At 40.8% G+C, this 18,280-nt stretch overlaps 2 protein-coding genes across 3 annotated transcripts in view; one reads left to right on the plus strand and one right to left on the minus strand.

Annotated features, from left to right (window-relative positions):
- The window catches only part of slc16a4 (solute carrier family 16 member 4), a 38,389-nt gene extending 28,978 nt beyond the window's left edge, over positions 1 to 9,411 (plus strand). For both annotated transcript variants that reach the window (XM_038722745.1, XM_038722746.1), the window contains 2 exons: positions 3,431 to 3,524; positions 5,869 to 9,411. In XM_038722745.1, the coding sequence (XP_038578673.1) occupies positions 3,431 to 3,524; positions 5,869 to 6,077 (303 nt within the window). In that variant the 3' untranslated portion in view covers positions 6,078 to 9,411. The remainder of the gene's footprint in view (positions 1 to 3,430; positions 3,525 to 5,868) is intronic.
- A 3,112-nt stretch (positions 9,412 to 12,523) lies between these two features.
- Positions 12,524 to 17,318, minus strand: rbm15 (RNA binding motif protein 15). Its single transcript, XM_038722744.1, has one exon. The coding sequence runs from the start codon at positions 17,159 to 17,161 to the stop codon at positions 14,609 to 14,611; it is 2,553 nt and encodes an 850-aa protein (XP_038578672.1). The 5' UTR covers positions 17,162 to 17,318; the 3' UTR covers positions 12,524 to 14,608.
- Positions 17,319 to 18,280: the final 962 nt, after the last annotated feature.

The following is an 18,280-nucleotide window of genomic DNA, read 5'->3' on the forward strand; positions in this document are numbered from 1 at the left end:
CTTCTGATGTTCAACACTGATTTTCCTGACCAAGTTTTTCTCAAAGAGCGTTTGAAAAGGAGGACAGATAATTGTTTACATCTCCTACAATGAGAATCAAAATCCTTGCCTGGAGCCAAGAACCTTGAAATGAAACTATTAACTATATATAGTTTAACAATATATATAATTATATAAAACAATTTGTTTTATGAGACAATATGACAACCCTTTGATATTGTAAATTATGTTCTCAGACCTAAATCAGAGGTCTCAGCAGCACTGTCATGCAATTCAGAATCATCTCGAAAGAAATAGGATCATTCTTGCACTAATAGTCTGAATGGTTCATTTATATATGGCGTTGTAATTGTTTTGTGTATGCAGAAAATACATCTTTAGATTAATGTAAGAATTTGCATGCTCCTTTCTCTCTCTCTGTCCTCGCTTTGGGTGATGCAGTCAGAGATTCCAGCGCTTGTGCTATCACCAACAGAGATGTTGATTGGCTTGACATGATCTATCCATTGAGGAGGGGACCCCCTTTTCTGGGTCAGAGCCATCGATTGGCTATGTATGTAAAAGGATTTGCGGGACTCAATTGCGTATTCAGCGTATAGGGCGGGCTGGCACTGAGAATCAGATTTATTGCCAAGTAGGTTCACACATACAAGGAATTTGCTTTGGTATTTTGGTGCATAACAGTAAACATAGTGTGTAGAAAATATAAAGAAAGATAAAGAAAGTAGTCAAGAAGTATAAATAGTGGGAGGTTTTCTGCATCGTTCAGACCATCTCCCTTTTTCTCGACTGTTCAAGGGAAGTTATAAGCGATGTCACTACTGCCAGCTTCTTTTTATTCTCCCTTCTGAACATTTTCTGACAGTATGGCTGCACTAAATCGCGTAGGGTAGCTTTAGCATTCTCCAATTTTACATTGTTGGAAAAAGTTTTGAGTTCTTTTCCCCATTGGAGGTATTCAGTTTTTCCATTTGAGTTTCTGTTGTATTGACTTATTCTGATGATAAAAATCAAAGCCGAATCGATAACTTTAGCTATGTTCTGTGTAGGTCATTGCTTCATCAACAAGCTGCTGCCATGTGTGGTGCCAGAACTAAAAGTCTCCAAATGCTTCTTGCAGGTTTTAGACAATTTATTACAAGTCAAGTATTCACACCCACCATTTTCCAAAGCTTATTATACTTTTTAGTTTTTAGGATGTTTGTCCTAGGTATTGTCCATGTATTAGTTTTTATTGTTTTCCATACAGTTTATAAAGTAACATACAGATATTTAAATTCTATTCAGTTATTTTATCATATAGCACCAAGTCATAACAGACATAACGTTTGGTGCTATATAATAAAATATCTAATAAGGAAAAACTCCCTTTTGACAGGTAAAAAACATTGAGCAGAACCCAGACTCAGGGTGGAGGGCCAGCCATCTGCCTCGACTGGTTGGGTTGAGAAAGAAGTTCTACATAGAGCTGTAAAGTATTAGTAATTGTGGTGGTATTAAAGGAGACCTATTATGCTGTTCTATATTTTATGACTTATCTACAATGTTGGATGTTCATGTTAAACATGGCCAAAGCTTCAAATAATGAGTCAAATTCTCAGATTTTCTCCTGTTCTGAACACTCTGTTTTGAACTGATTTTTCTACCAACAGCTCCGTTCTACGACATACAGCGCTAGATGAAGTCGGTATTCCATATATGGTCATTTGCTACGCTCAGTCTGTCTGTACTTCCAAAGTCCTTATAGGCAAGTCATGCCACTCAGCTGCCATCATGGCAACGCCTCCGGGCAGCTATTTTGGACTAACAAGACCAGGCTCCTATCTGAATGAATGGGGAGGGAAACAGAACACTTTTTTTTCAGTTTTACTTGTCACTGCGACATGAAAACTATATGAATAGAATCAGCAGTAAAATCTAATAAATATCACTGAAAAAGTTTGACAACTTTGCCCCAAAATTAGGGGGGGGGGGGGGGGGGTTACCGCTTTCCCCATAGAGTTTTACTGAGGTTGTGATTGAGTTGTGTGTCTCCTTTATAAAACGTCTATGGCACCGCTCAGCGACAACAACAGCCTGGGGCGAGTTCAGCGTCGACAAAAAGTTTTTTTTCAACAGAAATGTTAGTGCCTTGACCTGCATGTTGTGTACACGCCCTCACTGCATTTCTGAACACTGTTGTGTTTACAAACTTATCACCGCTGATTGGGTAACACCTGTGACACGCCCACCACACAGAAGAAAAAATACCTCGAAGCCCGTTGTGGAACATTGCACAACGTTGCAACGAAACATGCCATTCAATCCAAAAAACGTTGCAAACCATTGCAAAACGTTTTGAGATTGAACTCGCCCCTTCATGGCTTGGCCAATCAGAAGACAGTGGGCTTTGAGAGGGGGGCTTTAAGAGACAGGAGAATCTACAGCTTGTATCAGACAGGGTCTGAAATGAAGGCCTACATGAAGAGGCAGTATAAGACAGAAAATTATTTTTATGAACTTTGAATCATGCAAAGCTGCTGTACAGGAGTCACAGAACTACAATATAGGACTGGAAATGAACAATAATAGGTCTCCTTTCATAATAAAAATAATAACAATAATAGGACCAATAATAATTGTAGCAGCAGGTGTTAAGCAGGAACATGGGGGCAGGAGGTGGCCCACAACCACAGAAACACCTGCAGAAAGAGACAGAAGGAGAGGAGAGAGATTAGAAAGCACAAAAGTAAGGGAGAGGAAAGATATAGAGTTAGAAACGTGCATTAATGACATAGGAATGTATACAGCTGGAGAGGGAGAGGGAGAGGAGGAGAGGAGGAGAGAAGGAGAGAAGAGCTCAGTGCGTCATCTCCCATCTGTCTAGGCCCGTAGCAGGGATGGTTCAGGGCTCACCAGAGCCAGCCCTAACTATAAGCTTTATCAAAGAGGAAAGTCTTAAGCCAACTTTTAAATGTGGAGTTGGTGTCTGCCTCCCAAACCCAAATTGGGACCTGATTCCACAGGAGAGGAGCTTGATAGCTGAGGCTCTGGCTCCCATTCTACTTTTGGAGACTCTAGGGAACCACAAGTAACCTTATATTCTGGGAGCACAGTGTTCTAGTGGGGTAATAGGTTACTCTTGAGGACATGATGGTGCCAGACCATTAAGGGCTTTAAACTTTTGCGGACAGGTTACCCCATCATGTTTTATACACCATACTTAAATGGCTGAATGTTTTCAGATTCCTGGTAGGTATTTATTTACAACTGTTATATAGTTTAGGAAACTTTTTCTTATAATATTGTAGTAATGTGATGTATATGTGATTTGTACAGTGATAAATTGCATGCAAACCACTGTTAGCTTAAAATGCAAATACGAAAGAAGATTGCAGTTACAAGTCCCAGTGTGTGAAAAGCTTCAGTTTGAATATTTTCTGCTCTGCAGGTAGATCTCGTGGGGTCAGAGAAACTCAACAACTCCATGGGCTTCTCCATGTTCTTTGTTGGCCTGGGTTGCCTGACAGGGCCTCCTTTGGCAGGTAAGATCATGTCATGGAAAACCTTCAAAAGTCTGACCTATCTAGCTAACATACTTTTCCACATGCAAACGCGTACATATGCACTGCATGTGCATAGAATTGAAGCCATTACATCACTGTTTTAAAGTGGCTTGTTACACACTGGGGAAGGTGAATTTTTACATGTGTTTCTGAATGTTTTGTGTGTGTGTGGGTCTGTCCCTAAGCGCTTCAAATGGATTGAGTGTGTGGGGGGATAAGTGAATGGGTTGATAAGTCTTTCTTATGAACACAGATTTTTTTGGGTGGCGATTCGGCACATTTTTTCATGGGGCCCTGAATTCCTTGCAATGCCTCCAAATGTGTGTCTGCCTGTCTGTGTGCATGCAGTCACTGTGGAGTGTGAAAACTGAAACCCACAGGAGAAAAACAACCTATAGTTAGTGCAGGCCCCACTGCAGACAGGGGTTTGGGGTTGCTTTGACGAAATCGCGTACAGGGGTTACTGGGGCAAATTTCCTCTTGCCTACAAGCTAGTCAAGTCTAATCCTTTTAATACCAGTGTTGCATTTATTGCTGGGTTTGAGTCACTTTGTTTAAGTGATGGCAGACTGGCTATGTTAATCTTGAAGAGCTGTTTCTAATCTGGGATCCGTTTTTTATTACAGTGATTTTGTTACATCAAGTTGATTCCTTCTAATGGACTACGCCTTTATCTGGAGCAGCCAAAAAAATAGACATCAATCATCTGCTTAACACATGATCTGATGTGACCCAAACCATTTTTCTTCTTTAATAGTTTGAACCCTGAACCTTGCACAGAACGTATACAGCATGTCTCATCATGATAAACACGTATATTTGAGCAATTCTTCCCACTCTGTGAACATCTGAGGTATTTCCAGGAAAAAAACTTCTTGACCTCATGGATAACATTTGGCTGCAGTTAAAGTGGGGGGGGTTCCCTTGAACCAAGTGACATGGTCCCTATGTGAAATGCGACTAATGACCCCCTTGACGGTGGTACGGAAATAGCATGTGGCTCTATTTACCATTCCTGCAGTTCAAGTAAGAAACTGATGTTAGGCAAGCTATGGGTCCTCCTTCAGGCCACAGGTTGTGATAACATTCCTGTTGTTACATCCAGTTCTTCAGGATAGTCAGCTCTTTGTTAACTGTCTCTCAGCAGCTGTGTGGCCATGTCTGCTTTTTGTCTGGTCCAACAACTTGTCTCACAGCAAGTAACTGAGGTGAAATTTCAACATTGCTCATTTAAAGAAAACAAGTCCTGAAATTAAGTTTACAATATGTGAATATGATTCCTCAAAAATCATTTTATGAACAAATGTCTGTGTAATTTTTGGTACTGCCTTCTAATAAGTCAACCTTATTAAAGGATTTTGTTCTAACTACCATCTTTATTAAATGGTTAATGAATTACTAAACAATTTACTAATGCTTTATAAAGCAGTCATAAGATCATTAATAAGAAGATTTGGATTGCCAGGTTGAGAAAAAACTGTTGATGGTGGTCTTCTTTTTTTATTTTGTAATAATGCAGATATAAATGTAGAGCATAAATAAATACTAATGGGTTTTCACTTTCTAATAAGCCATGCAATCTGCAGTTATAAATGATAATAAGTTATTAATGAAGTGTTTTTTCATTAATCCATCAAGTCCACAGCTGTAAATGTCTACTATATTTTTCTGTAAGGTCAGTGGTCAAACTGTCACTTGTTGGGGTTTTCGTTGTGAACAAAAGAGCCAAAAAGATAAGTGTTTTGCTAGAAGACAATAAACATCAACCGTGTGGATTTTCACAACCTGGCAACTTGTTGATGGCTTAATAATGATATATTATTGCTACAATTTACAAATGGCTTAAACAGTGTGCTGTGTTAGATAGTGGTACCTCATTTTTCTTTAATGGTGTTTTCTATGTTAACTCAAATGCAAGTTTATTTTGGTTAATTTTTGCTGATTTTCTATGCATTGTTTTTTGTCTTTGTGTAGCACCTTTTAATATTATCCTTACTCCATATGCATGGCATCCTTTTTCAGCACAGTCTCAGCTACAGGTCCGACTTAAGCCAAGAACCTTAAATACAAGAATAATTACATAGGCTCTTGCAGACATTTACAAAATGTTTTCTCAAAAAACTATAATAGAACATTTCAGGGTTGGAAAAAATATTGTTTCACTATTTATACACACAAATATAGCAGTCTATTTACATCTGAAGTGATTTTATCCCAACTTGTTTTGTGCCTTTTTCATTGAAATCAATGAAAATATGCTTATTGTGTTTGCTGATGAAGAGACTACCTCTTGAAGTGTTCCGGTGTTGTTTGTGTTTTGCAGGGTTCCTGTACGACTACACTCAGACATACGACTGTTCTTTCTACCTGGCTGGGCTCTGCTATCTGCTCTCCTCCATCTCCCTGTTCATGGAGCCGTTGGCTCAACGCTGGAAAGCCAGGAACAAACTAACCAGGGACAAGAGAGCAGAGAGCAGCTGTAAGACCAATGGCTGCTTCGCACCCGACCGCCTGCAGAACGGCACTGTGTAGGAATGAAACCCAAGGAAGGCCTTCCATCTTGAACCAGCATGCTCATAACTTGCCATGTGCCTGCATGCCTTGGACCTTGGACTCCAGCTTAAAGTAGTGACCCAAGTGGCCCTTAATTTTCTGCAGGAGCATAACACAGGCCATGGAGAAGAAGGTTATGAACACAGTAACACGAGGTCTAAGAAGAGGTGAATAGATGATTAAAAAGCCAAAATTTTGTTCTACAAACTGTTTTGTCCCCTATTTTTGTTCTTATCAGCGGCTCATGCATCCAAACCGAAGATAATTGCCCACATACTGTACATCATCCAGCACATTTTAATATTAGCATATTTGCAACCATAACTTATTAAAACGTAATACATAAATCAGTTTTCCAATGCACCAACAAAACATGTCACTGCACATGACATGGCTGGAAACAAAGCGTCCTTTCTTCAACTATTTTTTCTGTGATGACATTAATAGATGCAAATATCCGTGAAGGAATACTTTCCCCCTGATTTCTTTGGAAGCCTTTACCTGTGTCTGTAAACCTGTACTCACTGATATGCACTTTGGGCCAAGTTGTCATTATGCTGCATGACATTTCCTCTGACCTTTAACTGTCAGATAGTTAGGATACTGAGCAACCACTTAATTGCAGCCTGCGTCTATGACACGATGTGTAATCTGCTCTTTGAAGCCAAAAAGCAGCAACTGCTTCAGTAGTTTAACATAGAAAAAAAGTCTTCGTATCAACACGATTATTGTAGCCACGTGGGTAGATTGTATGGCATGTGCTAGTATTTTGAGGTATTACGATGCGCACTCATACACTAGTATTTATATCTTCTAATTACTATTCTGCCCGGTTTTTACCCATTAATTACATCAGCTCACTTTCTCACGCACACACTATTCAAACATCAAAATGTTCAGCCTATTTAGGACATCTGTACTTCTTTTCAGATAGTTTGATATTTTTAATGTTCAAAGTCTGACATTTTCTTTTCCTCTGGAACCCCTTCATAGCCATCTCATTCATACTGCCATCTAAATACTACCCTTTATACCTAATGACATGAGTTCTGTTTTTCATACCTCTCAGTTTTTCTGGAATCACAGTTGAAGCTTTAAACTTTTTTTTTAGAGCTTTTCAGAAGTTATAATGCGTGTGCTGGTGACACTGACTTCTGGCAATGGAGCATTCAAGGGCAGTGGGAAGTTGAGCTAAAATCTCAGCTTCGTTCAGCACTTGCGCATTAACAGACTCTTCAACTACTTTCGCATAAAGTAACCCTTTCACTGCTTTGATTTCAACCTGATTTCAACGGCCTTCAGTGTCATTGTTTGAATTTCAAAAGACAATTCGATTTACTCACTTTCAGCAGTAAACATATCGTTTGACATTCCAACTGCTTTCATCTCTTACACTTCAACTGACCGTTCGACTACTTTAACCGACAACCAACTGCTGTCACTGCTTACATACCAGCTAACACTCAAAACTCTCTCTTTTTTTACAGGGCTCACACTTCCAACTTGCTCTAGTACTTGAATTTGTATGTGCTTTCTTTGTTAACAGTTTATCTGACAATTGAACTGTCTTTTTCAGCATTACACATGAAATTTGAATTGTTTTCATCTCATAAACTTCAGTTGCTTTTATCTTTTACTCGTCAGCTGTCAGTTTATCCACATTCAGCACTTGAATACAAATAGCTGCCGACAGGGAACAAACTTTAAAATGAAATTTCAGCTCTAACACTAACTGTCCTAACCGACGCCTCAACACCTTTCAATGCTCACACTTCAACAAACAATTCAAACAATTTCAGTGATTCAACTGACACCTTAACTCCTTAAATCTCATTTAATGACATTTCAAGCTGTTTACAGTGTTTGCACCTGCAGTTTTCAGTGCAAGCGAGCATGTTTAATTTACTTCAGATTTTAAAAAAAAAATCTAAACCTTAGCTGTGAATTTTAAATACTACAACAAACTAGAAACTGCCTTTCTCCTTTTGAAGGTCAGTAACGATAATACACATTTAAATAACTAAACATTGACATTATGCAGTACTTGGCAGCAACTATAGATGAGAGACTGTTCACACCTTGCTCATTGTTGGTGAGCTGTTCTATGCAAATGCACAGAGAGAGAGATTTTCCTGTCATTAACAGTTCACTTGCACCTCATTTTAACTGTAGCAAAGATGCCAGCTCCTGTGTGGTCGAGATTTTTTGATTGTGTGTCATTTTAACGACCTTGTATGTCTGTAAATCTCTGGGTGTAACTGTGTTACAAAGATGTTTTGTTGATGATTCCCACATACATGTAGATGCATGGTGCCCCAACTGGACTGGTAGGAAAACAGCTGCCCAGCCTTTACAGTGCCTGCAGGCAGCCAATTAATGGCAACGCAACTTATAATTATTTTGTGTTTGTATATGGGAGTCTGTTTGATGTTGAATCTGTTTTTTTATGTAGAGGAGGTTTTTGTGTTTTCAGTGGATTCCTTGTTTTTCACCAGTTTGCCTTACAAGGTACTGTAATGTATCTTTACTAACTTCCCTGTGATGTCAGCCAAAGACACATTAGAAACCTACCTACAACTAGAAGCTTACTATATTTGGAAAAAAAAAAAGTTCATATAATTTAAACCACTACAACCACCCTATTGTTCAATCATTTCCAAGTCTTAACCGAGGACCCCAGAATCCAGGGATGGACATGTTTTGTTACTCTGCCCTCTTGTGGCAGAGGAATGCTTCTACTCAAAGAATGCTGTCTCAATTAGTACCAAATTATTCCTCCTCAACTCACTTTCACAATACTGAGCAAGGCCTTTTGTATTTGCTTCAATAACAGTCAGTGCAGACAGTCATGCACAAAAGCTCTTTTGGCTCACGAGTTGCATTCACCACCAGTATGCTTTTGTGACAGAGGTCCACTATTTTGTACCATAATAAATCTTATATGAAAAGTATTTGCTTTACAAGTAGATATTGGGTTGGGATTATTTTTCTTGTTAGTTATCTGGATATTTAAAGAAACGTAAGTTTGAGCTGTATCTTGAAAGAATGTGTATGTCCCTTTGGTTATGTCTCAAATGCCACTGATAAGGAACTGAGTTCTGTTTGATGACATTTGATCTTGTGTTTATGTTGCAGGAAATGCATTTATGGGTAAAGCACTGTTTTGTCACTACTTTGGCTCCTGGATTTGGGAACTGATAGTTTAGAAAATATCCTTAACCAATCATAGATATTCTGTTCCAAGCCATTAAAGTTCGCTTTGATGCCTTGTAATGGCGCGCAGTCAGCTGTAATAAACTGACACATGACTCAAGTCTGTTGTTGTGTGATTCAGACAACCCAGAGCAATAAATGCACTGACACCAGGCCAACCTCTACCTCTCTGCAAATAACACTCACAAGTTGAAACATCTTTAACATGTTTTATTGACACATTATTTAGACACACAGACGTGAATAAACAATCATTACATTAATTTGCATCTTTAGTTTAAAAGTAGACCCAACAAATGCTTGTAATTATTTAACCACATTTTATTTAATTTCAGGCAGTTAATGTGCTGTTAATCAAAGCAAACAGGTTACTCACAGTAGGTGACACGTGGTGGTGTGTTTACTGATGCCTGGAAACAAACTGATGTACCAACAGCTGTCCAGTGGAACTCTGTATGGGAAACATACAACGTGTATTAATCTTTACAGTGTTAAATGTTCACTTATGATCGTGTAAATTATTTGAAAATGCTTGTTAGTGCTTGTCTTTTAGAAATCTACATAGTGATCGACGTAATAGCCAAGTGAGTGTTTTATACTACAATGAACTGCATTGCAATCAGCACGGAGAACATACATCAATTGTGAAATTGTAGTTGCAACATTTTTGGCTTATATAGATTATTGTTTTTTCACCAGTGAATCAGATTATCTTTCTAACAGTAATGCATGAGAAAATATTATGACATGGGATGTGTTGAACTGAGGTGATTATACAATGCCATTGTACACCAGTTTACATTTACAAAATGTTAAGATGTCTTACGAACACTGGTGCAAAATTATAATATGGTACATTCACAAAGGATTATAGCTCGTATTTGGAAATCTGGTGACACTTACACCAAATTTAGTATACCCGTAACCTTTCAAAATTTGTGAACATTTAAAATTCCTTGTTCGAAGGTTAGAAGCTTTTATCTAATTTTTAACATAACACCTTGCAAGGCATCATATTGCTGCTTGATATATTGTGGTGTGAATATTTAGTTGCATGTCTCTCTGGTTCTGATTAACTCGCTGCGTTATTTGACACTGCGGCAGTATGACAAACAGCACATGTAGCTGCTCATGCTCATACAGCCTCAATATTATGGGAGCAGAGTAAAAGGCATACAGGTATCAGTGAAGTGCCAGATTCTGTGGTCAAGTATTGTATCACCAGATTGATTTTATTTTCACAAGCTACATTTTATTCCTAACTGTTGGCATGTGATGGATATACAGGCACCAGGATTGGGCTTCCTTTAAATTTCACATTAATATTTTCCATTTCATTATCTGGATGTTATAATTTGTGGCCTATACTTATTAACACATCATAATGCAAAAGACAATTTTGTGCCAGAAGCTTTCTTGTGTTATTGCAATTCTCTTAAATTAAATTTGCCTTCAGGCTTGAACAAAAAATTATCTAAAAAAGGTTTCTTTTAGCAGGATCAATAACTGAATCTGTGTTCGGTAGTGGCTTAGTGACAATGTTAATGTTAAGAGAGAATACAGTGGCTTGAAGCTATTTTTGGTCTTCCATGAAACAATTAGGCCTTTATACTTGTATGACAGTAATCCCCATTTGGTTTTCCATCTCTACTAAGGCTGCAAAAACATCTCATCTGGACGGGCGGATCAACAGCTGCAGTAGCCTAACTGTAAAAACTCAGCAAATTTTATTTCAACCTTTTACATAAATTTTGCAGTGAATGTAAACGAAGGCTTCTGCATGATTATCAAAAAAAGTATAAATTTTTAAAGTCTTAAAATGTTCACTATTACTACATTACTTACATTTGTAATTTATCATTTTGTTGTGTTAATTGCATGTGGAAATAACTGACTGTGCTATTCAGCATGTTATTGTAAAACATGTGGTGTTGACACTTTATACTTACCACTGCTGCCTAAGCCACGATACAGACCTGACAGGCAGCCCTTTTTGTCCTTACTCACCCTCATGCTGTTTCTATACAGTAGTCGTACAGTGATACCAACTCTGTCCAGGATGTCTGGTGTGCATGAGTGTGATTTGTCAGGTAGACTGTGAGAGGATAAGGCAGGAGCTCCCTGGTCCTCAAGATGGCAATGTTTTTCTAGTGGAGTAAGGGGTCCGTCTCAGCACAGATCACAGCATTTGCTTTCACACTAATATGACTAAAATGGATGGTAGAAGGAAATGGAAAACTTTCTTTCCTGTGTAAAGTGGCCATAAACATAAAAAGGGCATTGGCAAAGTAAACAGGTCTCCTAGAAGAATTTGGGGGAAGGCTTGGGGTCCTCAGTGTGGGTTCCTTCCAGTGTTGTAAAAAAAAAACAAGTAAACAAATTGGCCTGTTCGTATTTCATTTCCATGCTGCAGCAGACCTCAGATGATGATCGAATACAGCGTCAGCACAGCAACACACTTCTTCACTTGTCTCCTCGGAGAGGGTTCAAACAGAGGAGAGCACAAAGATGGGACCAAACAATATTCCTAGCTGAGGTCTGGGCCAATCCTCTTCCCTGAGCCAAACATTTAGTCAAATTAAATCATAACTGGGCAAAGTGTAATAAAGACAAATCAGCCCAGTGGTTCAGCTTGGCCTCTGCAGTGAGACTCAGCTTGAACTGTAGCTGCTATGGAAATTTCAGAGCGGCGTCACCCACAATCTCCCGAGTGGAGTGTGTGACAGGCGGTGATGGGATTTCCTCAGGTCCTATTCAGAACCAGGAACAATGCACATGAACTCTTTAGTGTAATGACCAGGGAGGACCAACAGGATACTGGTGCGTGCTGGTGTCTGCTGCCACCCTCGACTCCCGGACTGCAACGCTGTCTGCATCTGCATCTCACGCTGCAAACTGGATTCTGGCTGTAAACAAGGGGCAGCAGAGGCTCCTCCATCCTGATTAGGTGTTCACATGCCAGCAGGAACAGTTGAGGGTATAATAAGGGATCATGGGGGAGTGATTTATGATGGGAAACTTAGGAGCTCAGAACAAGCCAGTAAGCAAACAGCGATCCTTAAACGGTACAGGGGTCTCTCTTCACTGGTGCTAAACAAAATTGCAAATTGTCTCCCTTTTTCGTGTGCAGAAACAAAATTTCAAGTGACAACTCCTTCGAGACACACTAAGGCAGCTTGTTTCTTCAATTTCACTTCCATCGAAGAAACAGGTTTCCCTTCAAATGAACAATTTATTGATAATCGGTCACATTAAGTGCCCAAACGCACTTGCAGGTATGTGAACAGCTTCGCATGGGCTCTACGGATTTTCCTTTCCCATGACATCAAAGTGTACATTGCTCAATTTTCCATTTAAAACAGAAGCCATCACAGGTGCAGATGGGATAACACAACTTAAAAGCTGCCTCATTAGTGAGGACTCACAAACACTAGGAAGCCTTCTCTGCAGGTTTTTCAGCTCTGCACTCGTCTCCTCAGGAGTCCAACGTTGAGGTGGGTGTGATGTTCACACACATGACAATTTTCCAACATGTTAATGTTTTCAGTACATATTAAACCAAAATTCAGCAAATTATAGTTCGGGGTGGGTTACTATTGCATGACAAATATACAATGGCAAAACAAAGCACTGTAAGTAGGCCTTGGGAGCATGTTGGCAGGCATGAGTAAAATATTGTCCAATTTAGACCTCTAAAATTGAAATTCATACATTAACTGTTATGGTATTTTCTAAAACTTTAAAATTACAGACCTACTTACTGAACAAATAGCATATTTTTGTTACTTGGTACCAACACCTTACTGATACTGATTATTATTATTCTTGGAGGACCTACTGGTTTCAGAGCAATAAATGAAACAACACAAAACTCTCTAAGCTTTTTATCCATTACTACTGTAGTTTTTCATAGATCACATTACACAACCATTTCTAAGGTAGGGATGCACAAAATAAAATAGGAAGTAAAAAAATGTTGTAAAACATGTTAGTATTTGCTTTACTATGCTATGCATATTGTGTTACGGGCTGTTCCCTGGGCAGAAATCTCATATCTGTTAGTATTCAGCATTCCACATAAAGTTGAAGTAACTATTTAACTTTGTCAGTGGACATACACTGAGTTCATTGTCTGTCTTGCAATTTGGTGTTCCAATATTGAGGAACACATTAAGATTAAGATACACTCAAATGCAAACCATGATGAACCTGAACATAATTTCAATTTCAAACAGAATTCACAACATAGGTATGTGAAGAGAAGCTTTAACTAGTGACCTTCAAAATGTTTTAACTTTGAGAACGCACACAGGCAGGCCAGTGGGAGCTTCAATGCAAGTCCATCAAAATTAAAACACATTGCACAACTCTTCTTTGGTACGCCACACTCCATTCACCAAACTTTTAATGCTGTCTCGTTGTTGTCGGGGTGGTTACGTCTGGTGCACGGCATGTGGTGCCCTGGAGAAGAGCTGTGCGATATGTTTTGACCTTCAAAATCTTTCTCCAAAGAAATTAGCTTTGTAACTGCAGTACCAAATCATTCATAACACCTTTACTGAAAACCAGAACTTCAAAAATGTCATGCTCACTTGTGTCTCCATCCAAAAGTGATTATAGTAAAAAGATTATTGCACTGTAATTCAGAGCTTTGAAACAGAATGTTTTCCGATTCCCCCTCATGTATAGGAGGTAGACAAAATAACAACACCAATACAATCTAAAGCAATAAGGAATAACAGCCCAGAAAAAAACATGACCTTTGTTAAGCTTGTCATTTTCAGCTTTTGTTAAAACTGTGTCTTCGACACTATTGTAGCTTCTGATGCCATTGTTTGTAGTTATATTGTAACGGAGGTGTTATTGTGTCCACTCGTGGCAGTTCTAAACGTTTTAGTTTTTTTCTTGTAGAGTTTGATATCTATTTTATTATTATTTTAAAACTGTAAATCAAAAACAAAAATGTGTTTTCTATACGACTTATCTCTTCTTAAATGAAACTGAAATGTGTTCAACAAATGCTCCTCATATTTGACTCTTTTACAGTATTTGACTGAATTACTGAAGGTTAATGACTTTGTGAGCACTTAAAAAAAATAATTTCAAAAAAACACACCCTTTTAGTTTTGTAGGAGGGCACTTTTTGTCCTTTTAGTGGAATACATGGCAGCATACAAACACTCAGGAACCATACTAGTGTACCCCCTAATGCAGAACACGCAGCATGCAATAGTTACTGACATACAGAATTTTTTTTTTTTTTTTACACCACTTGAACTTTGTGTGTTCTGATTTTTTTAAGATGCTCCACGAACCACAATCATGACCAGATAGTCCTCTTCACTATTAGCCAGAGCTTTGGCAGAGGAATCCAGGAACTGCTGGGAGAAATCACAGGGAGGGAAAGCATGAAGAACCCCCGTGTTGTCTTTATCTCTGCTCCCTCCCACAGGTAGGCTGATGACTCCAGCTGCTTGTTTTTGGTTGAGGTAGGACACCAGGTTGCGAAGCGGCCGCTGAGTTGAGACTGCGGGATCAGACGAAGATATATCCTCTGTGGTCCCAGGAACTGCCAGCAGGATGGCGTAGCCTCCTGGCCCCGCCACCTTGATGCGCCGGGACACCTCGTCAAGCTTGGGCTGGTCCAGACGGAGACGCTGGGTGATCTTTAGCTCGCTCACCTGCCTCCCTGTTGTGCCGTCAGCAAGCAGGTCGCTGGCTACGTTGTGATCGCCCTCCAGCAGGTGCATGTTGGCCGGGAAGTTGCTGTTCTTGAGCAATAGCATACCATGCCAGGCCAAACTGAGTTTGGTGCCATCTGGTTTCGATGGCTGACCTCCCTTGGAACTGCTCTCAGAACGTTCTCTCTTGGCCGGCCCCTTACCACCATCGCCTGCTTTGCGCTTGCGCTCCCCAACTGCTGAAATGTTACTGCTTAAAGGTCCTTTGTCAGATAGACTCTGGCTTTTGAGTCTCCGTTCAGCCCCAGCTCTTTCCAGGCTGCTGTGATGTTCGCGTGCAGGGGAGGGTCTCTCACCCCGCAGCGGGCGCTCTGAGTCACTGAAGCGGCCTCCATCTCTGCTGCTACCTCCAGGACTACCATCTGGAGAAGCCCGTCTACGCCTTACAGTCCTCTCAGTGCTGTCAGGTGAGTGGTCTATATGGCGTCCATCCTCCATTACACGCCGCTTGCGTGCTGGTTCTCGTCCCTGCAGCTCTTGTTCCAAAGACCAGGGCTCCCGTGCCCGCCGCTCACGTTCCAGGTGCTCCAGAGGCTCAAAGGGTGAGGCCCGTACCCGATCACGAATTGCTGGGTTGGGCCACTCAGTTCCAGGAAAGAGCTCTCTCTCCCTGAAGTGAAGAGGCGGTGGAGTTCGTTCCCTGACCCTCAGAGGTTCAGGAGTGGCACGGTGAACAAATGACTCAGCTACCATGTCAAAAGGTGGGATTGGAAGAGGCTGCAGGAACTGCTGCTGGTAACGATGCTCAGTGTCAGCAAAGTCCACTCTAAGTCTTCTCTCCGGGCCTCCCAGCGGGAAGCCCCTCATGTGTGTGCATGCCGCTTGTGCAGCGTCCAAACTTTCATACTGAATGTAGGCCCAAGTGTCCCCCTTTCTGTAGTCAATGGTCCTTATAGTACCAAAGCGATCAAACTCTCTTGCTAGGGCGGCTAAAGGAACCCAGGGTCCAAGTCCACCCACCCACAGGCGTGTGGTGGGAGTTGCTTTCCCATAGCCTATCTTTATGGGGTTGTGGCCCACTATTTTGCCAGACATACTAAGCTTAGCACGGTGTGCCATGTCAAGGTTCTCAAATTTCAGAAATCCATATGTGCTGATTTGTCCTCGTGTGGGTCTTTTAATGTCCACTTCAGTTATGACCCCAAACCTGTCAAAAGCTCTCCGCAGGTCTGCTTCTGTAACAGTTATGTCCAGATTGCCTAAAAACAATGTCCTGTTGGCTCTTTGGTCATCTTCTGGAGATATAAAATCCTCCTCACGAAAAGCTGCTCGCTCTGCAATGAAAGCTGGACGTGCCCTGGCTTCAAACAGAGCAAACTCCCTGTCCCGTTCCAGTTCTCTGGGCAAAGGGGGCGGCGGGGGGGGAGGGAGCCGCCCCAGTGCCAGCTGCTGTAGCCGATAGTCTCTATATCCAAGCCCGGTGGGCGAGAGGGGTCTCTGCAAATGTCTATGGCTCTGTGCTGCAGCATACAAGTCTCTTTCCACAGGGGAGCGGCTTCTCCTCCTGTTTATGTACACTGCCTCTATTTTCAGCGGACGGTCGTACAGCACCAGCCGTCCCCTGGCGTGCTTAGCAGCTCTGGCGTCCTCCGGCTTCCTGAAATTCACGAACGCTATCCGTTCGTCGTTGCTACGGCTTATCTTAACGCTCACATCGCCGAATTTTTTAAATTCATGAAATAGTCCGTCCTCTATGTCTTCGTCGCTCAGCTGGGTGCCGAGGTCGCTTATTTTGAGGGTTTTGTACTCACTCTCGGCGCTGGGCGGCTGAATCCGCTGCTCCCCCCGTGAAGTGGTCCTCGGTGAGGCTAAATCCAGCGTCAGGCTTAGGTTGTGGTTTTTACCGAGGGAGCTAGCAGCGGCAGACTGACAGCTGTGGTTATTTCCAGTCCGACTATGACCGTCAAAATCTCGGTCTCTTTTATCACCGAGCAGACTCCTTCTCGTCGACCCGCCGTCGCTTTTGGTCGAGCTATTTCCATTATTACTCCCACTGGAAACGGAGAGAGCCCCCATTTTCTTGCTGGTCGGGTGGCATCCTCCCCTGTCTCGAATATCGTCCAAGGCCCGAGAGCGTTTTTTAATCGGCGACCGCTCTTTACCTTTCATTTCAGTCCACACGGAGCCGACCCTTGGGACGTCTGGGTTTTTATTGCAGTTTCTGCAAAATATTGCAGAAAATTACTGAAATAAAAAACGGATTTATTCACTGACCCTGCGGCAAAACAACAACAGTCGCCATTTTGTAAAGACTTAGGTGAGGACCCGCCCCTTCGACCTGATTGGTTGGAAAAGTGGGTTGAAAACTTTAAAACGGGTGTCAATCATCCTCTGACACGTTAAAATGTAAACGAATTTTATTTGTGTTTTGTATTTCAAATTTTGTAACGAAGTGAAGGAGGTGGACAAGATAACTGGAACGCTTTACAATATGCTGAATTCAACACTTTCATGACACCTACAATACATCACAATGCTAAATATTTTGAACACAACAAGGTAGTATTTAGAGAGAGATTTACAATTTATCCCAGGGCTATTTGAATGTATCAATTTTTTGCCCATCCCCATTCAATTTTATTTCCTTTTATGGAGAGCACACACGAAACATGTGTAATGACTAGATTTTGTGATAATAAACCATAATCTAGAATTTGACAGGAGGACGGGGGGGGGGGGTTATCATGGTGTGGAGGGATATACCTAATACCACAAGGTGGCAGTACTTGAACAGCAGTTCAAAGGGCACAGTAGCCCATAAGGCCTTAACTAATCCTTAAAAATGACCTTGGATAGGCACATGGCCTTTCTCCGTGGACAAAGCAAGGTGTTGACAAAGTAGTTGTAATTTCTCTTATGTAGGCTCCAGTCATAATTGTAGGACTTTTGTGTAGATAAAATGTGCTATGAACAGCCTTTTAAGTTAATAAGTTAAATACTGTAGGTATTTTAGGTCACTACATTTGTTGGTGCCTTTCAATGGGTAACACCATTGAAGTTGCAGGCAAAATGAAAACAGACTACCCTTACTTGGCCTTTCCTTGTGCTTTATTTTAGTTATTTCCCCCCTATTTATGAGTAAAACCTTTACTTGAATCATGCTAAAATAAAATAACACACCTGAGTTTACTGTTCCTATTAACCACTTTTTGCACTTCTGGATGTGTGAAAACATTTTGTGCACACTGTACAATGAAATGCAAATAGGCGCCTATTAATCTGTAGTTG

This window comes from Micropterus salmoides, unplaced genomic scaffold (genome assembly GCF_014851395.1).
Source record: "Micropterus salmoides isolate LMB-PRFRI ecotype aquatic unplaced genomic scaffold, ASM1485139v1 Ms_hic_scaffold_16, whole genome shotgun sequence".
Taxonomy (NCBI): Eukaryota; Metazoa; Chordata; class Actinopteri; order Centrarchiformes; family Centrarchidae; genus Micropterus; species Micropterus salmoides.